Below are 13,935 nucleotides of genomic sequence, written 5' to 3'. Positions count from 1 at the left end.
GCTAATAAAAGCGCTCGTTTCCTTCTTATTTCACATTAAAAGTCTTCAAGGCAACACGGTTTTCGGTACTTGTTTTATCCGTGAAAACAGGATAGGCTTATCTTGCAAAAATGATTATCTACAAAAGTTACGCTAACCATATCTAGCGCAAATGAAATGTCAAAAATGTTTTATTTTCGTGTATTTGCGTAAAATATAATCAGCGTGGGCGGAGTCATGGCGTCAGACGTATAAAGACCATCTCACGATCTTTTCTCGTTCCTTCGCTCTTCCTCCAAGCTCAGGGCTCAACGTCTGTACACGAGGTCTCACCGGTAACTTCCAACAATGGGCTTTGGTGATCTCAAAACACCTGCTGGACTCAAAGTTCTCAATGAGTTTCTGACAGACAAAAGTTATATCGAGGGGTAAGCTATTTTGAGATTATTTATGCTTTCTTAGTTGCACTGTAACAACTCATGCCTATACTTTTTCATATGCAGTAATCCTAAAATAATTTCTGATTTTAGTGAAAAATGTCAAAGGCAGTAGTCATACATTTAGTTGCTATATAGACGTATTTATGATCATTCTAGGATCTGTATTTGTAGTAGTACCCCCTCCCCCATATGTGTTTTTGAGGTGCCATATTTGATTTGCTGTACTGTTGATCCATCCATAAACCAATCTGTTCACAAACATGTCTAATTGCTTAAGGATGAAAACCCCAATATATCTACACATTTTTCTTGGCAGGTATGTGCCCTCTCAGGCTGATAATGCAGTGTTTGATGCCCTGTCTGGTGCCCCTCCAGCTGACCTCTGCCACGCTTTGAGGTGGTACAACCACATCAAGTCTTACCAGAAGGAAAAGGGCAGGTAATCTGAATCTTGATTGTAATATTTGATGTTTTGGAGGTACACCCCCGCCCCCAATATATGATGATTATTCTATCACCATCTTTCGCCTGAGTGACTGATGTACAATCCTTCAAACTCTGATTAGGCTGGGAGATAGAAGACTGTCACAATGGCACTTGTGCAGTTACATAGATTCACTCTCCTCTTCTTGGCTTTTAGCCTTCCAGGTGTGAAGAAGCCTCTCGGTCAGTACGGCCCTGCTGGTGTGCAGGACACAACTGCAGCAGCTCCTGCAGCGGCTGATGAAGACGACGATGACATCGATCTGTTTGGTTCTGATGAGGAAGAGGTGAGTACAGTAGCAGAACTGGTGGTGTTTTGATCGATTTACCTGGTCATATGATGATTTTCTCACCATCTTTCGGCTGATGTTGTGATGGACCCCTTTTGTTCCTGAAAGCCAGTTAGTGGAACTGTCCAGGAGGTTGCTGTGTTTCTGTGCATGCCTGATTATGAATCTTTCCTTGCAGGATGAGGAATCCAAAAAGATCAAGGAGGAGAGACTAGCAGCATACAACGCGAAGAAGGCAAAAAGTATGTTTGTCTCAGCGTCTTTTAAATGTACACTAAGGGTCAAAAGTTTAAAATAAATTCTTATGCTCCCCAAGATGGCTTATTCAAACTAATTAAAAAAAAAAAAAAGGATTATTGTGAACTATTGCAATTCTAAATTAACTGTTTTCTATCTGAATAATGTATTTTAAAATGTAATTGTATTCATGTGGTGACAGCTGAATTTTCAGCAGCCCACATTAGTCTTCAGTGACACATGATCCTTTAGAAATCATGCTGACTTGTTGCTCAGTTGTCCATTATTGTTGGCAATCTTTCCCCAAAACTTGTGAATGTTTTGTGAGAAACGAAGCGCACCAAATCGGCATATTGTAATCATTTCTGAAGACTCATGTGACTGAAAAGACTGCATCACAGAAAAAAGTTTTCAGGTGAACATAAGATTCTTCTACTTTCAAAAACGTGTATATGGAATTTATACCAAACTTTTGACCAATACTGTACATATTTGTACATTGTGACTAGTTAAATGATGATTTCACATCACCATCTTTCGGCTGAATCTTGTGATTGACACTGTTTTTAATCTGACATTCACTAGTCATTAAATTGTGATGGTTGGATTCCTTTTTGTTTGCTTTGCGATTTGACAGTCTTTTTAATGTCTGTGCAGAGCCTGCACTTATCGCCAAGTCTTCCATTCTGTTGGATGTCAAGCCCTGGGATGATGAAACAGACATGGCCAAGCTTGAGGAGTGTGTCCGCAGCATTCAGTTGGACGGTTTAGTCTGGGGACAATGTAAGTCGACCTATTCCATCCATTTAATTTCACTGATGAAATGTTATGCCTACCAAAAATAGGAATACTTTCCCCCCTAGCCATTACAAATTTTGCATTTTAATAGACCAATTGTCACTTGACTTCTTCTGTACAGCTAAACTGTTGCCGGTCGGCTATGGCATCAAGAAACTGCAAATTGCCTGTGTCGTGGAGGATGATAAAGTTGGAACAGACCAGCTGGAAGAACTGATCACAGCCTTTGAGGACTATGTGCAGTCAATGGATGTGGCAGCCTTCAACAAGATTTAAAAGCACAGCATTAATCAAATAAAAAAGCACTTCAAATGCATCTTTGTTTCTGGGTGTATTTTTTTTATTTGAACTTGGTTATAATTTGTCTTCAAAATAACATTTTAAATAGTTTCCATGTGCTTTTAGTATGAATATGCTGTTAAGACCATGTCTTTCTATGAACTTGTCCTGCCTTCAAATGCTATCAGAATTGTAAATACTAGGTAAAAAAAAAAAAAAATTGGACACTAATGCCATCTCAAGTCTAAATTTTAATGCAACGAGCTGGAAGTCTCCACTTCAGAAGGACATTTCAGATCATGCGTGAACGCAACGTTTATCCAGCCTTTTATGAAATTGTGCAATTTGTTGTAGCCAACTAAAAAAATAAAAAAATTTACCAGTGATTTATTTAACTACATTGCCAAGTGTTGCATGGTATAAAGCTAAAAAAAATGAAGAATTTGACTCTTGCAAAAGTGCATAGTTTGCAACATTCGTAATGTTACCATCAATTATTGGTTATTTGGCAGCGTTTAGTTTGAAGCCCCCATTGATTAAAATCTGTCTCGGCTTCTACTATTGGGTGGATTCTCGCGCTCTACTCTTACGTCACTCCACGAGCAAAGCTGCGCTAAATACGGATACCGATCATGGGATCTAAGTGGAATAACATCCATAATAAAGTAACCGCATGCTGAAGACTGCAGCCTAATTATGTTTATATATTTTCTAGATCACATGTAAGTGAATATTTACCATGTCACGGTCCTGTTGTCACCTTCCACGTTGTCATGCTAAGCGTCACTAGCTTGCTAGGAGAGCTAGCATAGCAGGCTAGCTCAAACTGCAGTTTGTGTGGTCCTAAACAGTGTTTGCGTCCTGAAACCATGTTTAAAACAAACGTTTTCAAATACATTTTAAGTGAAAGTGGGTTTCTGTGGTAATACTTGAGCAGGCTGTTTAAATAGGCATGTTTGTGTTTGCTGGCCGGCACATATGCACGGTTTATTAGTAAAAGCTGGACATAGTAAAGGGGGGGAAACAATTCAAAATCATGAAAAGTTAATTTGTGTTTTTAAGTATTAATTTAATTGCAACCCGTGTTTTATTAATGTATTTTCTATTATATATCAAGCATGATACTAAGCAAGTGCATTTATAAGAGACTTTTATGTGTCTTTTCTAATTCTGGTTAATGTATTCTATATCTTTAGATACGACTTTTAACTTACTACACGTGCCTGTACGGACAAACGCGGTGATGTGACACGGAAACATTATAGGCATCCTCTCCTCCATGTAGGTGAGTTTACATTTGTTTAGAAGGTCTGTTTGTTGAAACAAGGTTATTTTACAGTATCTCGCTGAAATCAGTGTATTTATAAAATGCATACTATGGCAGAATACGTTAGTACTTGCTGGCAGTGAAATGTTTTCTGCATGGTCCAAAGCAAAAATGTTTTTTTTTTAAATTAAATATAAACACGTGAAATAGTTTTAAACATCCCAATTGTAACGTTACATTGCAATACAACAATATACTATGCAAGCAACTTTCTCTCTGTGTTTGTATGGTTGTTTACAGACAGGAACATGCCCTTGGAGGAAGGACCACAGTCCTCTGCTAAAAGTAAGGTTCTATAATCTTGCATTATTGAATTTCAGATTTATTTATTTATTTAAATCATTGAGTAACATAGAGCCAATGGGACTAATAATGACACAAACTAAGTAATGTGAATAATGATAATAATATTAGAATAAGGAAACAGATAATTAACTTAATTTTGTAATAAAGATTGTTTAAAAGGGCTAAGAAAAAACGGTTATGTAGGGTTTCTCTCATGAGGCACCAAAATGTGTGTAGCGTTTTGGTCACACGTGAGAGTGTCAGATAACTCTCCTCTTTTTTAACTGCGGGGCACCAGCCAGAAATTTCACCTTGACAGTAAAAAACAATCAAGAATTATTGAACAATTAAAAATGATGTAAATTGGAGGGAGTTTTTCATATGACCAATCTGAAGGCTATCATTAGGGGAGAGGCTTTAAACAGCTTTTGTGAGGAAATCTCATTTAATACCTCAATAAAATTGTGTTTTTTAAGAGAAGGCAGAGTAGGGAATGTTGTGACAGGTAGGACTCATTTACGGCATTTAGGAGTAGTATTTAGTAATAGGTGTTGTGTAATGTTGAGTGATATTGTATATTGTCTAAAGAAAATATCGATATTTTGTTTATTTGGGTTTCAGGTTTTACCAAATAATAATAATTTGCCTTGAATGACTATGACTGCCATGCACTATGAAGCTGATATAATGCATTTTAATGACTAAAGAAAAAACGAATCATTTTATTATAAATATTGTATAATATTGTTATTTAATGAATAAATAAATACAATTATGATGTGTTCTATATGGCTTTCAGGTTGCAACAAATTAATTAGACTTAAATTTTAATGATTTATGACTGTTCTGTATGCCTAAGAATGATCATGATTTTTAATGAATGAATGAAGGTAAACAAAATATAAATATTTTAATGAATAAATGTATTCTTTCTATAGCTTCCAGATTTCAACAATCACTGCTATGTATGCCTAATAAAGCTGTTTTTTAATGTACAGATTTAAATCTAATCTTAAATGTGTTTTTATGCTCACTGTAGTTTTACCGCTCATTAAAGCATATTCCACAAACATTGCAGCCCTACTGTACGTTTTCTAGCGATGTAACACTGTATTCACTAATCCAAAAGAAACTGTGTGTAATGTACCGGTAATAGTGTATAGTCTTAACTGTATAAATTAAAAATAGATGCATTTTTATTAAAGTTACACAAGTCATTCAGTCAAGAGCAGTGAGTGATTTATTTGTGCTTTATTGTTTGATTAACATTAAAAACTGCAGTAGGTTTACTAAGCTGCTGTCCTTTTAAGACTGAATGCACAGATCAAATATACTGTTACACATGCATTTCATTTCTCAACTGTTTATGTACACCTAAGACATAACCAAATACAGGTCCTTCTCAAAAATTAGCATATGCGATAAAAGTTCTTTTTTTTTTTTTTCATAATGTAATGATAAAAAAATTAAACTTTCTTACATTTGTTTTAATACTGAAGATTTTGGCATACAGCTCATGAAAACCCAAAATCTAAAAGAATTAGCATATTTCATCCGACCAATAAAAGAAAAGTGTTTTTAATACGAAAAAAGTCAACCTTCAAATAAATATGTTCAGTTATGCACTCAATACTTGGTCGGGAATCCTTTTGCAGAAATGACTGCTTCGGTGCGGCGTGGCATGGAGGCGATCAGCCTGTGGCACTGCTGAGGTGTTATGGAGGCCCAGGATGCTACGATAGCGGCCTTAAGCTCATCCAGAGTGTTGGGTCTTGCGTCTCTCAAGTTTCTCTTCACAATATCCCACAGATTCTCTATGGGTTCAGGTCAGGAGAGTTGGCAGGCCAATGGAGCACAGTAATACCATGGTCAGTAAACCATTTACCAGTGGTTTTGGCACTGTGAGCAGGTGCCAGGTCGTGGTGAAAAACAAAATCTTCATCTCCATAAAGCTTTTCAGCAGATAGAAGCATGAAGTGCTCCAAAATCTCCTGATAGCTAGCTGCATTGACCCTGCCCTTGATAAAACACAGTGGACCAACACCAGCAGCTGACATGGCACCCCAGACCATCACTGACTGTGGGTACTTGACACTGGACTTCAGGCATTTTGGCATTTCCTTCTCCCCAGTCTTCCTCCAGACTCTGGCACCTTGATTTCCGAATGACATGCAAAATTTGCTTTCATCCGAAAAAAGTACTTTGGACCACTGAGCAACAGTCCAGTGCTGCTTCTCTGTAGCCCAAAGTGGCTTGACCTGGGGAATGTGGCACCTGTAGCCCATTTCCTGCACACGCCTGTGCACGGTGGCTCTGGATGTTTCTACTCCAGACTCAGTAATGAACCAGGCTGGGAGTTTTTAAAAGCCTCAGGAATCTTTTGCAGGTGTTTAGAGTTAATTAGTTGATTCAGATGATTAGGTTAATAGCTCGTTTAGAGAACCTTTTCACGATATGCTAATTTTTTGAGATAGGAATTTTGGGTTTTCATGAGCTGTATGCCAAAATCATCAGTATTAAAACAATAAAAGACCTGAAATATTTCAGTTGGTGTGCAATGAATCTAAAATATATGAAAGTTTAATTTTTATCATTACATTATGGAAAATAATGACCTTTTATCACATATGCTAATTTTTTGAGAAGGACCTGTATGTTTACTAGGATTTTCACCAAGATGGGCATTTTTACATAATTTTGAGTGAATTCTTCGGTTAAGTACAAGAAGACATGAAACAGAATTCAGTGTATTATTCCAAGCGCAAGCTTTCTGGACATGCACTTCGGATGTTTGCGCACTGCAAACTTTTGCCCTGTTTAATAATGTAGAGAACAACTCGTCATGCATAAATCACATAACAGTACAAGTTTTTACTTGCATATAAGATTTTTAATTCAACAAGCTTGTATGCGTGCACTGTGCCTGATAGTGTATTTGGCTTATCAGCTCGTGCACACCATCTATATAGGCATAAATACTACATATTGAATTTGTTTAATTTTTTATTAATTTAATACACTTACTTTATAGACACCCTTCTCTATATCCATTCTGCTCTCTGTTTGCTCTGTTGTTGGTGTTTTGCTGTCACAAGCACTCTACTGTATACTCTGTGATATCTATCAGAGCATTTTAATGAGTACAGGTATGAGTACCTGAGTGCAGTATCGGGCCCAATACTGGTATTGGTATAGGTGCATCCTTAATTATTAGGTTCCATGTAAACAGCTTTTGGGCAGCGCTTCATGTGTGCCTGTCATTGTGCATATAGCAAAATAAGTTCTTTTTTGCTGCTAATTGCATTTAAACAGTTTAAAACCACTTGTTTTTTAACAAAAATGCTTAAAAACCATGCAAACAATAAGCTTTGGGGACCACACATCACGGTAGCGTCACATTAAAAGTTATGTCCTTCCCGAGCTTGGTACTATCTTTAAAAATTATGAACAATGCTACAAAAAAAGAAAAAACACACAGATTATACAATATTAATACAATAAATATTGAGAATGTAAATTATTAGTGAGGAATTGTTGTCTTAAGTTACCTAATAAATAGTAAAGCGTTTAAATGGTTTATTTTTTAAGGTATTTTTCTTTTTCCTTTTTTTTAATGAGATTAGATTTGGTAGTGTGTTGGGTCACCACTGATGTCCAATGTTACATCTGGATCCTGAAGCAAATCTACTTGAGATCCACTGATTCAGAGAATTAATGTAAATATTGTGTCATGTGTTGTAGATGCAGAGAAGTGTCCAGCTGATATGTCCGGCAGGTGAGTTGTCTGAAAATAAATTCAACATTTGGACCTACCAACTAGACCTTCTAGTATAGATTATCAGTAGTAATTAAACAGCAATTTTAAACTAATATAATTGTATGTATTCTTTACCCCATCTTTAGGACTAGTAGAGGAGAACAGCCTGTTGCTGGTCCTTCCAGCTCCCAAAGACAGGGTTACTGCAGCTGCTGTCAAGTTCTGTACAATAGTGTGGAACAGGTGCGTAACACTCTGGCATTCATCATTTCTCCCCCTTTAATTACGATCAAGTCTTGGTTTTGATCAAGGTATTTGTTAAGCTTGGATTAGTAGTTCTATTTAAATAAATCAATGGGTAATCAGTATTGCCTTATGTATTGCCACAAGTACATGTTAGTTGATCTCCTTATGACTTTAGTATTCTAATATCTTGCATTTAAAGGGTTAGTTCACCCAAAAAGCACATTTATGTCATTAATGACTCACCCTAATTTGGTTCCACACCCGTAAGACCTCCGTTCATCTTCGGAACACGGTTTAAGATATTTTATATTTAGTCCGAGAGTGTATGCAGACTATACTGTCCATCTCCAGAAAGGGAATAAAAACATCATCAGAGTAGTCCATATGTGACATCAGTTGGTTAATTAGAATCTCTTGAAGCATCAAAAATACATTTTGGTCCAAAAATAACAAAAACTATGACTTTATTCAGCATTGTCTTCTCTTCCGGGTTTGTTTTCAATCCTCAAATAAAGATTTGAACGGTTATGAATCAGCGTATTGATTCATGATTCGGATCGCGTGTCAAACTGCAGAAATCGTGTGACATTGGCGATCCCAATCATGAATCAAAAATCTTTCATTTTTGGGTGAACTAACCCTTTAAGATAATCAGACATGTTTATAATTATTAATGTTATGATATTATGAGTTATTGGGGCTTTATGGTAAACAATCTATTATTGTATTCTGCAGCATATCTTGAGTGCCCAACATAGAGAAGTGGTACGAGCTGCTAGAGCTAATGTGTCTTCTGGAAGTTTATTAGAGCGGTTCCTCCATGATGTGCTCCAGCATCATCCTCATCACTACAGCGATACACGGTATGTTACCCATGTTTTAATTAGAATTAGATTTAGATTTAGTTTTAATTTTGATTTCTTATCGAGCCTTTTTTATATTGTCCTATAATATATTGCATACTTTGCATACTTTTCAGTCATTGCTTTTAACAGTTTTTTTCCCCTGTAGGCCTACCCATGCTGATCTACCTTCGCTAACCACCCCACTTATCCCAAAGGAGGTGCTCTCAGAGGTGTACTGTGGATCAGATGATGATGGTGTCTCGGTTGGGACACGTGAGGAGATGCCTACCTCTGATGAAGAGTCGTGCCAAATGCTGCAAATTGCAGCCTCTATTCCAGCAGTGACTACTGACCTCACTGCAACTACACACATACAAACTTCTTCTCAAATAGGTAAAAAGGTGCCTGAACCACCTCCCCCTGAAAAATATTCCCCCACACAGGGTTTTTTGCACAGGACTAGTGGCAGCTCTGCCAATGAAAAACCACATACATCACAATTGACACTACCTGTTCAGAGAGAAAGCTCACAAACACACCCTGGACATCCCTGTCCTTCAAAGTGTCCACCATTTGCTAAGGCTGGAGCTGTTGAACACAGAAAGGCAAGCAAGAAAACCAATAGGGATAATGAGGGGAGCGATTCCATTACGGCATCCCATGCCCTGCCAGCTGCAAAGTGTATTACCTCAAAGGACCAGCCTGCAATCTTTCGACCAGTGGCTGATGAGTCCACAGTGTGTATTTCAGGACTGCCGCATTGCCTCCATAGGGAACAGACATTCAGTCATCTATCTGACCAGATTCGAGATGTGATAGAGGAGGTTATTGAAAAGTACTGTTATGGGTACAGTCTCAAAGTTGACCAGCAAGAGGACAATGGCAGCTTCCTTCTGAATCCTCAGTCTATGAGGGAATCTGAAGGCAGTGAAGAATGGGACAATGCAGTACAAATGGCTTTGGGAAAGGCAAAGGTTGAAGAAAAGAATTTAGCCGAGTTACTGGAAGTGCATATAAACCTTGAAGACCAAGGATACCAGAATCAGCTGGACACAGCCCTAAACTCTGTGGGAACACCTGAGGAGACCAAGGAGAGTGCTACTGAGAAAGTGTTTCCCGATCTTCCCCACATACCACAGTCTTTTGTTGGAAAAACGTGGACACAGGTGATGTTTGAAGATGACATGAAGATAGACTCCATAGTGAGAGAGCTCCAACAGGGCCAATTCCGTTGCTATTTTGACAGTGAATCCTTGGCTATGTTTGGGAAGCACATTAAGAAAAGGAAAAAGAACAAGAACCAGGACAAAAAAGAACAAGAAGATACTGCTGGATGGGAGCCTACAGACATCATGCCGCTTATGGAACACAATGAAGAAGACCCCAAACATTCAGCTGTTTTGTTGAGAGCGAGGCAAAAAAAGTACAGACTAGCATCACGTTGCCAGGTGGTAAAGGTAAGCCACGGTACACAGACCATCCCTCTTAGCTGCCCTGTGGTGCGACCGAAATCATCCCAGGAAACATTCCCCTCAACACACTGTGAAGAGCCCCAGCAATGCCCTAGCCCTGAAAGGACCCCTGACATGAAGACCAGACTCTGTGCATTAAAGCTTCCTGCTTCTTACAGCAAGATAATGAGTCCTCTACAGCCTAAAACTGTTGTCTATGTGCTTTCTTCCCCAGATGGGGGTCAAGGAATCTCCAAGCCCACCCCTATTAAGAAAGCAGGGAGGAAGCGAAAGTCCTGTGATAGTGATGTTGGCCAGAAGTACAAGTACAAAAAGACACCTCTTAAGTTCTACGACCCTTTGACCAATAGGATCTTAAAGAGTCCACCAAAAGGCATGTCTTTACCCTCTAATTCCAAATCTCTTTCACACGTCCGGCAGTTGTTCCGAAGCCTTAGCCCAGATATTAATAAGGAGAGGCAGGGCCTGGAGCAGGGGCAGTCACCAGGAGGTTCTCGAAAGGGTCGTGGTAGGAGAAGCATGGCTGAACTATGTACCTCCACCTCAGACTCTATTCTGGAGAGCGGTGGCCCCTCAGAACCTGGTTCTTCTATGTCTAGCAGCCGAAGAGCCTTATTCACCCGCTCCTCTATCTCAAGTAGCAGTTGTTTCCTCCTAGGACACCTCACACCATCTACCCATGTGGATGATTCTTCCAAAGCACTTTCTCACTCTTGTGCAAGCAGTTCCTATAAGGTTGGAGGACTGGACCAAGAGGAACACCGCCAACAAACACCAGTTGACCAAACACCAATCAGACGTAGCTTACGGAGGGCTGGACCTTTGACTCCAGCCAAGAGACCATCGGTACCCCCTTACAGGACCAAGAGGAAATCAACCAAACCACAGCGCAAAGCAAAATCACAAAGCAGTCTCCGGCGAACTATTAGCTCCCATATATCTGCAGAATGTAGGACATCTCCCAGAAACAAGAACCCTGCAAGGGCCTCACTTAGATCATCTGCGTCCTCTAAACTGGCCATTCAGCCGGTTATTACAGCCTCTTCTAAACAAATAAATACAATGCTCAGTGCCAGTCAGCAGAAGAGAGTGAGGGGGAGGACCGCTACTGTAAATATAGCAGACTGAACGTTATCAGACACCAGCCATGTGCATAAGCTGTCTTCTGTTCTTCAAATGCTGTATAGTTTTGCACAGTTGAATTTCAGCTGACTGTTTCTAGTTGAAGTTCATTTTTGTCTGTATGTTTGTTTATTTGTCATATGCATTTCTTAACTTGTAATGATGATTATATATTTTTTAAGTTTCTAATGGGTATTTTCTAAAAGGTTGATATTGATGGTGTAAATTAAATTTATAATTAATATTTTTGTCTTTCCAAAGTATATTACCATTTTTTTCTCTTTGGGTTTTGGCACTATATCAAATGGTCTTTAAAATACAAATCAACAAATGCAAAAACTGCTTAAAGGATTCATGCAAGAATATCCCATAATTTACTCACCTTCAATCCAGGTATATATATCTTTCTTCTTTCAGTCAAACACAGAGTTCTATTTAAAAAAATATCCTGGCTCTTCCAAGCTTAATAATGAGAGTGAATGGTACCTGAGATTTTGAAGCCCAAAAAAGCGCATCCTTTATATGAGTTTATAAGTCTATTCTCACTAAAGCTTAGGTCAGAGGGCACTCATCCACCGGAACTTGACTTGCGTACATCCATTATCGAAACCCCAGTGATTATAGTCTATAAAGTTAGAAATATGGATATTTACCTTTATTAAAGGGGTATTATTTTTGTCTCATGGGGATGAAAGACTACAATTCCCAGAATGCTTCGCTGCCCTGTGAGGTCATTCCCAATGCCACCGCTATTTGATTACTGTGACTGAGTTGAAGAAGACACTACAATTAAAAACTAAACGTGTCTGTTAAATATAATGAGTGAGTCACCGCACAAGTCTTACAGCACTAACTGCAGGAGTCAGATTACATTTAACGTCATAAATTAGCTGATGAGCTCGTGATGAGAGCTGAGGTAATCGCGACCACGCTCACGGTATACATTCACAACGCGAGTTAAGTCTGGCGAGTTTCAGTTCATGCCTTTGCAAGCTTAACTTTCATAGAAATTAATTTGAGAAGTTGAAAGACTTACATTGCTCACCATAGCTCAGTTTAAATGAATTCCCTGCAGCTGCGAGCTGAGCTGTGAGTGTGATCTCCATCTCCTATGCGCGGGTTCAAAACATGCGGAAATGGCCCCCTCTGCTGGCTGTAGTCTTTAGCCTTTGGACAAACATTCCTCCTATGATGCAAATATCGTCAATTTGCATCATAGGAGGAGTTTTTCCAGAAATAAAATGCATAAATCTCTTGTCTCAGGGGGATATGAGGGGGGAAAGCACAATCATTTGAATATACTCCAGGGTTTCTACTGATACAAAACCATATGTTAATCACTGAAATAACCCTTTAACATAGGCTACTGGAGCTGTATGGAATACTTATTTTATGAATGGATATGTTTGTTTGGGCTTCTAAATCTAAGGTACCATTAACTCCCATTATAAAGCTTTGAAGAGTCAGGATATTTTTTAATATTACTCCTATTGTGTTTGGCTGAAATAAGAAAGGCATATACACCTAGGATGGCTTGACAGTGAGTAAATTATGGGATAATTTTCATCTTTGGGTGAACTAACCCTCAGTCAACTATACGCATCCAGCACAAGGTGTATGTGCTCTTTGAAGTATTGCATTTAATTTAGTCAATTCAGGTAAAGTTAGTTTGGGATTTTTTTTCTTGTTTTAATTTCTGTACTGTATTGCAGGAGCTCCTGAGCTACAGTGTGGAAACTTTTTAATATATAACAGGTCTTTAGAAGGCCACCACTTCTTATGCCTTAGACACGTAATAAAACGCTTCACTGAAAACAATATATACAGACAAGTTCCAGTTTGGGGATACAAGTACTGTGCAAACAAAAGTATGTTTATTTTGGAAAATACTGTGGCGTGTGTTGAAAAAATTAAAGAAACAATACGTAATTGTAATAGAAAAATAGGCAGCAATAATCTTATTTGATGCACATGTACAACTATAAAATACTTAAGTGTAATAACTTAATCATTAATTTCCCAAAAAGATTTAAACATTCTGTCTGTCCATGTGGTCTGACGTAGACACTTTTAAATTAACTGATTAATCAATGTCTTTATTAACATATAAAAGACCAAAGCTTTTATTTCAGGCCTATAGGTTGTGGGCTAGTGTAGCCCATAACCATTCTAGTTGTCTAAATGTATTATAACCATTAAGAAGTCAATAGTAAATCTCTTATTTGCTAGGATGAGTGTGCTGGCTAGTGTACAAAGTGAGGATGGATGACGCGTCAGCGCAGCAGAAGATGCACTGCGCAATCGCACTGGCTTCTCTTACGGTATAAACTGCTTGGCCACCGCCTTCCATCCTCCCGTGCTACCACCCCTTCGCC

The 13,935-nt window shown here is 38.4% G+C and overlaps 2 protein-coding genes across 3 annotated transcripts; both read left to right on the top strand.

The window, feature by feature from the left end:
* The first annotated feature begins 249 nt into the window (after positions 1 to 249).
* Positions 250 to 2,543, top strand: eef1b2 (eukaryotic translation elongation factor 1 beta 2). Its single transcript, XM_067459271.1, has 6 exons — positions 250 to 407; positions 736 to 858; positions 1,060 to 1,189; positions 1,371 to 1,434; positions 2,087 to 2,212; positions 2,349 to 2,543. The coding sequence occupies exons 1-6, from the start codon at positions 328 to 330 to the stop codon at positions 2,501 to 2,503; spliced, it is 678 nt and encodes a 225-aa protein (XP_067315372.1). The 5' UTR covers positions 250 to 327; the 3' UTR covers positions 2,504 to 2,543.
* Positions 2,544 to 2,677: 134 nt separating this feature from the next.
* Positions 2,678 to 11,798, top strand: zdbf2 (zinc finger, DBF-type containing 2). 2 transcript variants are annotated; one of them, XM_067459267.1, is made up of 7 exons: positions 2,678 to 3,228; positions 3,703 to 3,787; positions 4,074 to 4,118; positions 7,860 to 7,893; positions 8,022 to 8,118; positions 8,857 to 8,984; positions 9,133 to 11,798. In XM_067459267.1, exons 3-7 carry the CDS (start codon positions 4,082 to 4,084, stop codon positions 11,564 to 11,566), a joined length of 2,730 nt encoding a protein of 909 aa, XP_067315368.1. In that variant the 5' UTR covers positions 2,678 to 3,228; positions 3,703 to 3,787; positions 4,074 to 4,081; the 3' UTR covers positions 11,567 to 11,798. The 2 variants fall into 2 exon arrangements, with proteins under 2 accessions (XP_067315368.1, XP_067315367.1); XM_067459266.1 differs by having other exon boundaries at positions 3,703 to 3,791.
* The last annotated feature ends 2,137 nt before the right edge of the window (positions 11,799 to 13,935 follow it).

Source organism: Pseudorasbora parva, chromosome 12 (genome assembly GCF_024679245.1).
Source record: "Pseudorasbora parva isolate DD20220531a chromosome 12, ASM2467924v1, whole genome shotgun sequence".
In the NCBI taxonomy this organism is placed as follows: Eukaryota; Metazoa; Chordata; class Actinopteri; order Cypriniformes; family Gobionidae; genus Pseudorasbora; species Pseudorasbora parva.
This window is presented reverse-complemented; position numbering and strand designations above follow the sequence as displayed.

What these genes read in the sequence shown, in the direction of transcription:
- eef1b2 (XM_067459271.1), top strand. Translation starts at nt 328, where the DNA reads ATGGGCTTTGGTGATCTCAAAACACCTGCTGGACTCAAAGTTCTCAAT. An exon ending in CAACGCGAAGAAGGCAAAAA is followed by an intron (nt 1,435 to 2,086) that starts GTATGTTTGTCT and finishes ATGTCTGTGCAG; the next exon opens with AGCCTGCACTTATCGCCAAG. An exon ending in CGGTTTAGTCTGGGGACAAT is followed by an intron (nt 2,213 to 2,348) that starts GTAAGTCGACCT and finishes TCTTCTGTACAG; the next exon opens with CTAAACTGTTGCCGGTCGGC.
- zdbf2 (XM_067459267.1), top strand. Translation starts at nt 4,082, where the DNA reads ATGCCCTTGGAGGAAGGACCACAGTCCTCTGCTAAAA. An exon ending in ACCACAGTCCTCTGCTAAAA is followed by an intron (nt 4,119 to 7,859) that starts GTAAGGTTCTAT and finishes CATGTGTTGTAG; the next exon opens with ATGCAGAGAAGTGTCCAGCT. An exon ending in CATCACTACAGCGATACACG is followed by an intron (nt 8,985 to 9,132) that starts GTATGTTACCCA and finishes TTTCCCCTGTAG; the next exon opens with GCCTACCCATGCTGATCTAC.